Below are 12,920 nucleotides of genomic sequence, written 5' to 3' on the forward strand. Positions count from 1 at the left end.
GGGAGATTTTTAACAAACTCATCAGATGATCAATATACTTTGCTCCAGGAACCTGCAAAAGCCAACAAGTATTGACTGTAATATTGAAAGCTAATCCCCATTTCATTAATCTACTCTATGTAAAAGTGGTTACTATGTGAGCTTTACGCTTATGAAATTTCAGACATAGCCACATACAAAACAAAAACATTTTATCTGCAATGAATTGACTGATATAAGACAGTAACGACATTAAAGGATTTTGCAATTTGTTATGAATCTATTTTGCTCAAGTTCTAATGAATGAAACTTTATATAGTTACATAGATACGAAAAAAAATGTCATACAGACAAGACAAGCGAATTAAGTTGTTAACAGACATTCCAAACATACAAACAAAATAATACTAAGGCTAATAAGCGACCGGTTTGAGTTCGAACAATATCCCAAATCAATAGAGACAGTCATCATACATCTCCATATCCTTCCAGAGATCTTCAGATTTAGTCACAAAGTCATATAATTGATCAAGATCAAACTCTTGATTGCAGCCATTGAAGCTCCCAAGTATACCGTCGTTGTTTGCTAAGGTTTGTTCTTCATCACTATTGTTTTGAAACCCTTGGAGATTCACAGTTAAATCATCATCCATCTCCAAATTTTCCCATAGAACTTCAGGTCTCGTCTCACGATCAAAGATTTGATCATCAACATCGAAGGTCCCACAAACAGCTAGGGTTTGTTGTTCTTCATTCACAGATACATCATCTACTACTTCAATGCACAGACTTGAAGAACAGGGTTGCTGATTTAGTGTTTGCTCCTGATGAGTTACGTGTGAACCACCCTTCTCATTCTCCTCAACGTCAATGGAGAAATCAGAATCAATGGAGGGTAAGTCACTGAAGACATCAGAATTAATCGCATAATCAATTAATTGATCAAAGTCCTCAAGCCCTTGGTTGCATCCACCCACGTTTCCACTTAAAGCATTGTTGTTGTTCTCCTTCTCCTCCACTTCCACAAGATCGTTCCTTTGATGAGTTACGTGTGAAGGTCCAGCCTTTTCCTTCTCCTCCACGTAAACAGGAACCCTTTGCTTGCTTTGCAACTCCTTGAGATCGTGTAACATCTTCGTCATCGAATCAATCGCGGCACCCAATTCCTCCGGATTCTCTGAATTGGCGACACTCTGATCTTCCCACCAAAACCCTAACTTTTCATCATCATCATCATCATCCCGAGAAGGAGTCTGATCCGCGAGGAAAGCTGCAACAACACGATCGACAGAGGAGTGGCCAAAAGAGTAGAAACCGGCGTGTGAGTTAGAAGAAACCGGAGTCGCTAATCGCGATCTGACAGTCGGAGAGAAGACAAAGCTCTGATGCTTTGTTGAAAAGACCCTTACGAACGTTTTGAGAAAGCAACCGCTCGTGGATTTTTCCCATCTATCTTCTTCCCTGTATCAATCTTCCTCTTCAACCCACCCATTCTTATTATGATGTCTTTTTAATTTTCACAAATCACAAACCAAGAGAACGATCGAGACGACTCTGTGAATTTTTTTTTTTTTTTTCTTGTGTTTGCAAAAGAATGCGATGGAACTCACTCTGTTTCTTCTAATCATATACATAGAGACTTAAGAAACTCAGCTTCTAAATTAATCCTTGTTGTTTTCCATTTTCTGACTCCACTAATCACAGTAATTAAACGATAAGTAAAATTGTTTTCCTTTTCTAGATTCTAATTACAGAAAGATCTCCTGAGACGAACCAAGGCTGGTTTGACTAAACCATCAAATTTATTTCCTTTTTTTTTTTGTTTTTCTGATAACCCCCTAATACGTTTAGTAAAAACGTCTTAATTAATTTATGGTTTTATAGCTGAATTTTGAAACACATGTAAACCAAAAGTAAACTAGGGTTTTGGGTTTTGGATTTTGCAAAATCGCTTGCTGGGGTTTTGAGAAGGTTCCATCAGAGATAAAGAAGACAACTTTCGAAATTAGACTCTCTCCCTTTCAATTTAACTACAAAACGCAGCATTTTAAGGAAACTTCAAACGCACGTTTTTGGGAAAACAGAGGGTTTCCCGCAAAGCAGAGGAGAATGAAACAGTTTTAACATATGATTAGGAGTCCTAAAACACAGCATAGCAGTCTCAAACTTAGCCACTAAAGTCAACATTATCGTTTTAAAACTTAACAAGTGGTTTCAAAAGTTAGATGTAAGAACTAAGATGGCACTTTCATCAATGGTCATGAACGTGGTGACGTTGATGCCAGGGTGAGGGTTACGTAGTATGGAACCGTAGTCGGACTCTCCACAAGGGTTGAGATCGAAAATAGCGTTTGATGGGTCAAGGTCCTCCTCGTTGTCTTTCTTGAGCAGGAAGAGTGAGTGTGTGAGTGCCATGGCAGAAGTGTAGTTTACCTCCGGGAACGGGAGCTTCAACTCGAACATTTCTTCAGAGAAGTGTTGTCTCAGTAACCACCAGGCGGTACCGGTCTTCAGGTTCGTATCAACCACATGAAAGTGGAGTCCGAAGTTTCTAGCATATTCCACAGCTTGTGCGTACGCCTCAGGGTTCCAAACTTTGTTTCTCGGAAGTCCGTATTGATGTCCTGTAGGAGGGAGAACTGGGACATAACGTGCCTTATGAGGGAGGTTAGTGATGTTGACAGCTCCGAGTTGTTGAATTGCAAAAGCAAATGGTGCAACGACCACAGGTAAGTCGTACGTGATTCCTTTTGGCCTTTTGAGATAAGCTGAAGTATACCCGTCAGGGAATTCAGTAACTATAAGAGCACGTAGTTTGAGATAAGTCGCAACACATGCCCCAATAGCGAGTTGATTCGAAACTTGAGTGAGTCGATTGGTGATATTGTTGTTGCTAAGCTCTGTCTTCTTCGTCTGGAGTAGGTGAGTCATGGATTCGAAAATGGTGGAAACAATTCCATTGTAATACGCAGTCACGTTGAGGGTGACAGCTATCGGTTTCCGACAAGATCTGGCCCTATCAAAGAACAACCCTAGTCTGCCTTCAGCTTTTAGTTCAGTAGCAAAATCTGCATTACCCACACTTGTGTTGTTGGCCACATCCAATTGTGGGAAAGCTGAGGATGGCCATATAAACTCTGGTGCGTCAGCGTCATTAACCATGATTACTGTTTGTCAAATGGTAAACAATCTAAAAATATTAGTTACCTTGGTTTGCATGATTTTCTGTCGTCATAATCTTAACCGGGAGCGGCGGTTGTAACTGGAATAGAGATCGTGGCAGCTTCGATCGATTTCGAGAAGAGCCCGTTTGAATGTAAGAAAACGGAAATCACTACTTCCTGGACAAATCCATTAGCATGACTACCAAAGTACCAAGTAGTTGCGAATATTAGAAGGAGGAAGACGAAACGATTCAGATTCTTGGAGAGAAGGAAGATATATGACGTTTGGGAGACCTCTATTTGTTGGGATACAATCCAAGTCCCGCATCTGAAGTTTAAAGGGATTATCATTAATATATAAAGAGTTAGGGTCAATCTACTAATAGCCAATTGGTTTTTAGTTAGAAGCCCAAGATAAGCCCAAATCAAACATGGTATCAGAGCTCAAGGGGTTTATTGTCGGTCTAAGTGGGAACGTTCGAGATGGAGTTATCATCTCGAGGAGACGTGTTAATAGGTCCTTGGTTTGAAGGGGAGACGTGTTAGTAATATATAAAGAGTTAGGGTCAATCTACTAATAGCCAATTGGTTTTTAGTTAGAACCCCAAGATAAGCCCAAATCAAACACTATTTATATATATAAACGTCAAATAGATTCCATGATATACATAGACTCTCTCATAGAGTATATCTAAGGGATTTTTGTCATTTATGCCATATTTTTAAAAATTCTTTTCAAATCTGCCATATTGGTAAAACCTTTTCAAATCTGACATATTCATTAAACATGGTAGTTTCAATTTTACTAGATTACCCTTGCAATTAAGATTTGTTTCCAGGGTGGAAAGACGGCGCGTTATAAAAAGCATTTTACGGAGTGGTGGACAATATATTCATATTGGAACTTATCCACCAAAACAAGGTGGACAACAATATTTATATTGGAACTTGTCCATCAAAACAAGGTGGACAACATATTCATATTGGAACTTGTCCATCAAAACAAGGTGGACAACATATTCATATTGGAACTTGTCCATCAAAACAAAGTGGACAGCAAATTAATACAAGTTGTTCATCATTTGAGTAAATTTATAAAACAATTAAGTAGTAGAAAACATATTAAAGGTGATTAGAAAATATTACAATGTAATAGACAATACGTAAACATAGTAGACGACAACTAATCTGTAGTGAACAGCAAACGGAGAAAACAACATCGGTGGACAACATTGAATGGTAGACATCAGAAAATATGACAATGTAATAGACAATATGTAAAAACAGTAGACGACAACTAATCTGTAGTGAACAGCAAACGGTGGACCACATAGAAAATAAAACTTACGGTAGACATCTTATGGTGGACAACTTAAAAAGACATAAGTGTCGTCCACATTCGTAATATAAGGAAACAGTGGACAACATAATTGATATTTACAGATCTGGTCCACAATACCAGAAAAACCTATTCTGATGTGGTCCACTTACCCTACGGTGGGGGCAAGCTGATAATCGGCTTCGGTTGTGTCGTTGACGGAATCAGAGGGATCTGTTAGACCACTTCGACGACGACTGTGAGAAGGCGAACTGCTAGGCGATAATTTCTGAGTAGAGAAACTCATAGGCGAGAAGGCGAACTGATTTTCGCCGGAAATATACGAAGGAGATAATTTTTTAGTGACGACCGGCGGTTTCCCCAGAAGAATTGAGTTGAGTAATAGCAAATGGTAGCAACGGTTTTGGGAACGGAGATACGCATGAGAAAGAGCGATTACCGGAGAGGAAGAAGATGGCGACGATTGAGTTTCAGAAACAATTTTAATTTATTTACTACAGTTAACTTGAAGGTCAATTGGGTAATTAAACTCACACCCAATGCCATGGACATAGCAGATTTCGAAAGGTTTTAGCATATATGGCAGATTTCATAAGTTTTTTTTACTGTACATGGCACATTTGTTAGATATCTCTATATCTAAATCCGAGGAGAGAATTAATGATACTATCGCGTATTGTGGACTCCGGGAGAATTTGGTAAACTTGCAAAACTACATAGTGAGGGTCTCTCAAACTTAGTTATCAGTATACACATTGTCGTTTCGTAACTTAAAGTGGATTTATAAAGTAGTACATGTTAGAAAGAAACAACTATCTGTTTTGGAACTTTTTCATCAATGGTTAAAGATGTTTCCAACTTCAGAACTCTCTCATTAACAGCAAGTGCTCCTCCGCTATAACAAAAACAAATGGGGATGAGGAACATATTCATGGTGAATGTAAGATCTGGTCTTTCAACTCTTCTAAGAAGATAAAAGGCCAAGACACTCAGACTATATAAGTCATAGTCGCTTTGTCCATCTTCGTTTTCTCTTTAGTTAAAGCAACGGACAGGCTGACCCTATTCTGAATCACAGACCTCCTTCAGATTCCGTGTAAAATGCAGAATCAGAGCACGAAACTGCGATTATTACTGAAATAGAGATCGTCACAGCAGATGAAGCAGTTTGAATATTTCTTACTTTTGAAGTGATCGTGTTTCTTCGAGAACTATTAGAAGACGGATTACATGAATTCTTGGACAAATCCATTAGCAACCAATTAATGGAGAAGGTTAGAAGGAGGAAGACAAACTATTTAGATTCTCGGGGAGAATGAAACAATATATTGACTTTCTCTGGGTACCCCAAAAATAAATTATAAGGGCCTTTGAACTTATATAGAGTCCACGTCGTAGTCATGCTCATCCTCGCTGTTATTATTAGAAGTCCAGAAAAGGGGGCTATCGCTGCTAGTCTCAGAAGTCCAGGAAGAGGTGCCGTCGAGATATACATCACCTGAGCTGAAATATTACAAAAACACAAATGTGATTGCGTAATAAAGGATAGCGTAATAAAGCTAGTTATTGATGAACCTTGATGATGATGATGATTGCGATTCAAAATTTGCCACAAATGTGACATCTGGTCTTTGTTTTTTCAGCTCCTCGATTGGAAATCTACAACAAACAACCGTATATATATATATGTAAAAACAAATCAATTCTGAAAAAATCAGTTACCTTGTGTTGTAAGCTTGCAATAACTTGAGGATAAAGCCAAGTATATTTAGGAGAATCTAAATATACAAAAGATAAGGATTAGTATGTTTTAGGAGGATCTAAAATATAATTGTAGACTTATCCTATTGTGTTTTGGTTTTGGTGTTTTACCCTCTATATAAGGAGGTGCTAGTTTGTAGCACAACTTATGAGATTTTGAGACTTAAGGTTTTGAGTAAGTTTCCTTAAGATTAATAAGAGAGCAATTCTTATTAAGATACTTGTGTTCTGTTCTTTGAGCTCTGTTTTGATTCTACACGTGGTATCAGAGCTAAACAATGGCAGGAGAAGACGTGAAATCATTGACAGAGGGTGGTGAAGACAAAGCGTTGGTAACAAGAAAAGATGACAACCTTGGTTCGTCTGAAGGAGGAGGATCTTCATCTATCAAGTGTCCCACTCTGACTTCAAGCAATTACACTGTATGGGCCATGAAGATGAAGATCTGTCTCAGGGTTCACAAAGCTTGGGAAGTAATTGAGAAGGGAAACATTGATGAATCTAAGAATGACCTGGCGATCGCTCTCATCGTCCAATCTATTCCCGACTCTCTTACTCTTCAAATTGGAGCTCAGGAAACAGCAAAGGAGATGTGGGAAGCTATACGAGCGAGACATGTAGGAGCTGATATGGTAAAAGAGGCGAGACTGCAGACTCTAATGGCAGAATTTGATCGCCTAAAGATGAAAGACACGGAGAAGATTGATGAATTCGCTGAAAAACTCTCTGAAATTTCGACGAAATCAGCTGCTTTAGGCAAGGAGTTTGCAGAACCTGTGATTGTTAAGAAGTTTATGTCAAGTCTTCCTCGAAAGAAGTTCATTCAAATTGTCGCTTCTCTTGAACAAGTACTTGACTTGAACAAAACAAGCTTCGAAAACATTGTAGGACGCCTAAAAGCATATGAAGAAAGAATCGGAGAAGAAGAGGCAGATCAAGATGATGACCAAGGTAAGCTCATGTTTGCCAATGCAAACTCTTTTGGAGGATACAGAGGAAGAGGACGAGGAGGTCGTTCTTCCAGAGGTAGAGGCCGTGGCAGGTTCGGATTTCAACAGAAGGACAAGGAACCTGATCTGTCGCATATTACCTATTTCAGATGTGATAAGCAAGGCCATTACGCCTCTGATTGCCCTGACAGATTACTCAAGTTACAAGAGATAGTCGAAAAGAAAGAAGAAGATACTCATACAGCTGATGAGTTAATGATGAATGAAGTAGTCTATCTCCAGGAAGATAAGGTGAAACCGAGTAATTTTGAGGTTGGTATGGATACCGACAACATATGGTATCTTGACAATGGGGCGAGCAACCATATGAGTGAAAATAGAAGCTTCTTTTATGAACTGAGTGAGGATGTTTCGGGAAAATTTTTTTTGGAGATGATTCCCGGGTTGACATAAAGGGAAAAGGATCTATAAGGTTCTTGCTTGAGAATGGTGAAAAGAAAGCTCTACACAACATCTACTACATACCGGATTTGAAGAGTAACATAGTGAGTTTAGGACAAGCCACTGAGGCAGGTTGTGAGGTACGAATGCTAGAAGATAAGTTGATGTTATATGATCGAGCAGGAAGGCTGATTGTGAGAACATCAAGGTCGAAAAATCGACTTTACAAGGTGGTAATGGAAGTCGAGAGGGTCGAATGTCTTCACTTGGTCTCTACAAGCTCACCTTCGAGTACTTGGCATGCACGACTGGGTCATGTCAATACAGACACAATGAGGTTAATGATAAGCAAAGATTTGGTCACAGGCATACCAAATATCAAAGTTGAAAGACAAACCTGCATGTCTTGTTTGCTCGGAAAACAAACAAGGGATCCGTTCCCAAAGGCAACCGTGTTTAGAGCCAAACAGGCATTGGAGCTCTTACACGGTGATCTCTGTGGACCAATCACACCGTCAACAATGGCTCAGAAAAGGTATATCTTTGTGATCATAGATGATTTTTCACGCTATATGTGGACTGTTCTGTTAAAGGAGAAGAGTGAAGCCCTTGATAAATTCAAGAAATTTAAGAGGATCGTTAAACAAGAGACTAAGTGCGAAGTCAAGGCTTTCAGAACCGATAGGGGTGGTGAGTTCAACTCAGCCGAGTTCCAATCTTTTTGTGAACAGAACGGAATTGTACGACAGTTGACAGCTCCGTACTCACCTCAACAAAACGGTGTTGTTGAGAGGAGAAACAGAACGCTTCTAGGAATGTCGAGGAGCATCTTAAAACATATGGACTTACCAAACTATTTGTGGGGAGAAGCGGTGCGACACTCCACATATTTGATCAACAGGATTGCGACAAGGTCCTTGGTCAATAAGACTCCATATGAGATGCTAAAAGGCGTGAAACCGAATCTTAATCATCTGAGAACGTTTGGCTGCATTGTGTTTGCGAGAACAGAGTCTGTGGGTAGAAGAAAGCTCGATGACAGATCGAGAATGTTGGTGAACCTTGGAACTGAACCAGGCTCTAAAGCATATCGGTTGCTTGATCAACTGAGCAAAAGAATCATTGTGAGTCGAGACGTACGTTTTGATGAAAGTAGAGGCTGGAACTGGACAAAAGATGAAACCGAGGAAGGTAAAGATCCTACAGATTTCTCTGTTTCGATTGGTGAATTTGGAAACAGAGGAGTTCGTCTAATAAGTCAAGCTGGAGAAGATGATGACGATGGTAATGTTGATCAGACATTCACGGAGCCAGAACTGGAACAACATGATAGAGAAGAAGGTGATGAATCGAGTGATGATGATAACACTGATCTGCAAAAGTCAACGGTAAGACGACCTGCGAGAGTTAGAGCATAACCAAGATATCTTTCTGACTATGTTACACAGGATGAGGAACTTGATCGTCTTCTACTGTCTTTTAACGAAGAACCCTGGAGTTATGCCGAAGCTTCAACCTCGGAGGTTTGGATTAGAGCATGTGAAGATGAGCTTGCGTCAATTGAGAAAAACAACACCTGGAGTCTAGTTGAGCTACCTTCTGGAGTGAAGCCTATTGGTTTAAAATGGGTATTCAAGATCAAGAGAAACTCAGATGGAAGCATAAACAAATACAAGGCAAGGTTAGTGGCGAAAGGATATGTACAGAGACATGGGATTGATTATGACGAAGTCTTTGCACCTGTGGCTCGAATGGAAACAATTAGGTTCATCATTGCTTACTCAGCCTCTAACGGATGGAAGATACATCACTTGGATGTGAAAACAGCGTTTTTGTACGGTGATCTCAAGGAACAAGTGTTTGTTCATCAACCAGAGGGTTTTATAGTCAAGGGGAGCGAGAGAAAAGTCTACAAATTGCAGAAAGCTCTTTATGGCTTAAAACAAGCACCTAGAGCTTGGAATGCTAAGCTAAATCAGACTCTGAGAGAAATGAAGTTTCAAAGGTGTTCTAAGGAGCCATCCTTGTACTATAAGAAGATAGAGGAAGATCTTCTTGTTGTCGCTGTGTATGTAGATGACTTACTCGTCACTGGGAACTCTCAAGCTTCAATCTCTGCATTTAAGCTTGCAATGGCTGAGAAATTTGAAATGAGTGACCTTGGACTGCTTACATATTACCTAGGTATTGAGGTAAGGCAGCTCGATGAAGGGATTATTCTAAAGCAAGAGAGGTATGCGCTTAGAATCTTGGAGGAGACTGGAATGGGAGACTGCAACTCAACACATATACCAATGGATATGAACTTGAAGTTGTCCAAGTCACAAGGAGAAAGTGCTATTGACGGACAGAGATATCGGAGAAGCATAGGATGTCTCCGATACTTGATTCACACACGTCCTGATCTCGCCTATAGTGTTGGTGTCTTGAGCAAGTATATGCAGGATCCTAAAGCGTCACATGGAGCAAGCTTGAAACAAATTCTGAGATATCTTCGGGGAACATGCTTTTTTGGACTGTTTTACAAACGCACAAGTGAGGTGAGTCTTGTGGGATACAGTGACAGTTCGTATAATGTTGATGTGGATGACGACAAAAGCACCACGGGGCATATGTTTTATCTAGGAGAGTCGCCGATAACTTGGTGTTCACAGAAGCAGGAGATTGTTGCTTTATCTTCGTGTGAAGCAGAATTTATGGCAGCCACAGAGGCAGCTAAACAAGCAATCTGGCTTCAAGAACTCCTTGAAGAGGTGACTGGGCAGAAAAGCGAGAGAGTCATCATCCGAGTCGATAACAAATCAACCATTGCCCTCACCAAGAACCCTGTGTTTCACGGCCGCAACAAACACATACACACTCGCTTCCACTTCATACGTGAGTGTGTCGAAAAGGAGCAGGTAAGCGTGGAGCATGTTCCTGGTAACATACAGAAGGCTGACATCCTAACCAAGGCTCTAGGAAGAATGAAGTTTAAAGAAATGAAGACTCTTATGGGAGTATGTGAAGTGAGTGAAGAAGATTACAAGCTTAAGGGGGAAAATGTTGTAAGCTTGCAATAACTTGAGGATAAAGCCAAGTATATTTAGGAGAATCTAAATATACAAAAGATAAGGATTAGTATGTTTTAGGAGGATCTAAAATATAATTGTAGACTTATCCTATTGTGTTTTGGTTTTGGTGTTTTACCCTCTATATAAGGAGGTGCTAGTTTGTAGCACAACTTATGAGATTTTGAGACTTAAGGTTTTGAGTAAGTTTCCTTAAGATTAATAAGAGAGCAATTCTTATTAAGATACTTGTGTTCTGTTCTTTGAGCTCTGTTTTGATTCTACACCTTGGTCCAGAAGAACTACTGCCTTCATCATCAGAGTCAGAGACTAAACCTTGGTTGTTAGATACGTCCTATAGAAGAAAAAAGAAGAAGACATTAATTAAGATAATGAAAATCTACTTGTGTCATACGCAAATTTATGTAAAACTAGCAAATTTCCTATAAGAACTTACGATAAGTCGAATGGATTTGAAGTCTCCGTCCAGTAAAGAATTCAAAAACAGCAAAACTTCTTTCTGAATTCCAATGTGCGGTCAAAACTCATGACTGTGACTTTAAGAATGAAGTACAAAACTAAATAAAAATTAGTTGTGTTTTACCTCCTTTAGAGAATTGCAGTTGCACAATAGTAGAGTCTCCAGTGGACTATCTTTGCAGCAAAGTCCCAAACCCCTACCACCAAAATCTTAAGCCATAAATAATTTGCTACCAAAAACCCTTAATAAAGATTTCATTAACATTTACTCAAAAGACATTAACCTCAAAAAGCAACCACTAATTACAGGCGATCTCGACAAATTAATGTGCTTCAGGTGACGAAAACCCTGTAAAAACATCACAAATATAATTATTCCGGGTTTGTAGAAATGTATTAGATGGTATCAAATGAAAAGAGCAGAAATAACAATAAAACCAGAGGAGCCATACCTTAATTAATTTTTGTGCTATTGCGTCATTTAGCCGAAAACATAGGAGTGATAGCGAAATTAAGTTGGGGAAATTATCCCCAAACTCTAACAAGCTTGAATCTGTTATACGGCCTATACTCCCAGTCACAAAGTAGGTAACTTTGAGCAAACACTCAAATGAAATACAAAGGAAAACTTCATAGCACAAACATTTACCTGCTGAATTATATATCTCTATGAACAGGTTCTCTATCAAGCGACAGTTTCTCGTGAGTAAACCTAACTGCTCTAGTGGATTTAACCCGCGTCCTGAAACACTAATTAATGCAAAAATATATATATATCAACAAAAAATCTACCAAAAAAAAATACTCAAAAACATAGAAGATGGCGTCTCGAGGAAAAATAAAACAAAGCAACAATGAAATGGAGAATTCCTGAAGTTCAGGGGATCCAAGCCAGCTTACAATCCAACAATCTTCAAATCAGTGAGATTTAAACAGGCTGACAACACAGGAGATAAGGACTCGCCATCCATCATTCTGAGATGGTAAAGGTGTAGACTTCTCAAATAACCCCTAGTTGAATGGAAAAAGTTAGTATCACTCAATAGATGACACAGATGTTAATTAGACACCAGTTATTCTATAAAACTGGTAAAATCCATTTTCTTTATCTAGGTGTTGCAGACAGCACAAATCAGATTAATAGCAACCACTAATTTTAGGCGATCTCGACAAATTAATGTGCTTCAGGTGACGAAAACCCTATAAAAACATCACAAATATTATTACACTAGAAAGTAGCCCACGCTATGCGTGAGTTATGTATACATTATTAGTTTGAAATAAAGAATCAAATTCTATTCAATTGCATATAAAATATATATGTAATTGTTAATATGTTTTGAAAATTAATTTTCATAATATTACGTTTTAACTATAATATTTTAATATATAAATGTTGTATGATGCTTCATAAAAGAGTCATTTTTAAGATAGAAAAAAAGTTAAACTACACAGAATTGTTGAAAATATTTAGACAATATGTTACTATAATAATATGACCATTGTTTTAGTTACCGCAAAATCAATTTAATTTGGTTTTTTCATTAAGTAATAAAAATAAATTATATTTATTTACATTTTTGTTTTTTTGGAAAGAAAATAATCTGATAAGTTTTCTAAAGAGAAAATTGTAAGACCTTAATATATAATTACTTTGATAGATAATTTAATGTTGTTCTATATATTAATTTTACTTTCATCATCTAAAAGTAATACTTAACAACAAATAATTTTAAAATATCCTCTCTTGTAATCC

General features: G+C 38.4%; 1 protein-coding gene and 1 pseudogene across 2 annotated transcripts; both read right to left on the reverse strand.

Annotated features, from left to right (window-relative positions):
• Positions 1-431: 431 nt before the first annotated feature.
• On the reverse strand, positions 432-1,471 carry LOC147948107 (agamous-like MADS-box protein AGL97 pseudogene; annotated as a pseudogene).
• A 4,268-nt stretch (positions 1,472-5,739) lies between these two features.
• Positions 5,740-12,278, reverse strand: LOC104714499 (F-box protein At4g02760). Of its 2 annotated transcripts, XM_087464787.1 has the most exons (8): positions 12,065-12,239; positions 11,814-11,914; positions 11,617-11,729; positions 11,449-11,513; positions 11,289-11,361; positions 11,142-11,204; positions 10,972-11,039; positions 5,740-6,141 (listed from the first exon to the last, which is right to left on the reverse strand). In XM_087464787.1, exons 1-8 carry the CDS (start codon positions 12,136-12,138, stop codon positions 6,042-6,044), a joined length of 657 nt encoding a protein of 218 aa, XP_087320913.1. In that variant the 5' UTR covers positions 12,139-12,239; the 3' UTR covers positions 5,740-6,041. The 2 variants fall into 2 exon arrangements, with proteins under 2 accessions (XP_087320913.1, XP_019085131.2); XM_019229586.2 differs by lacking the exon at positions 5,740-6,141 and having other exon boundaries at positions 6,355-11,039; positions 12,065-12,278.
• Positions 12,279-12,920: the final 642 nt, after the last annotated feature.

This window comes from Camelina sativa, chromosome 2 (assembly GCF_030686135.1).
Source record: "Camelina sativa cultivar CO46 ecotype springtype chromosome 2, ASM3068613v1".
In the NCBI taxonomy this organism is placed as follows: Eukaryota; Viridiplantae; Streptophyta; class Magnoliopsida; order Brassicales; family Brassicaceae; genus Camelina; species Camelina sativa.

Excerpts from the sequence above, each read along its gene's own strand:
- LOC104714499 (XM_019229586.2), bottom strand. The coding sequence starts at position 12,138 with ATGATGGATGGCGAGTCCTTATCTCCTGTGTTGTCAGCCTGTTTAAAT. Across the intron at positions 11,730-11,813 it reads AGAGATATATAATTCAGCAG|GCCGTATAACAGATTCAAGC; the intron begins GTAAATGTTTGT and ends CTGGGAGTATAG. Across the intron at positions 11,514-11,616 it reads TAGCACAAAAATTAATTAAG|GGTTTTCGTCACCTGAAGCA; the intron begins GTATGGCTCCTC and ends ATGTTTTTACAG.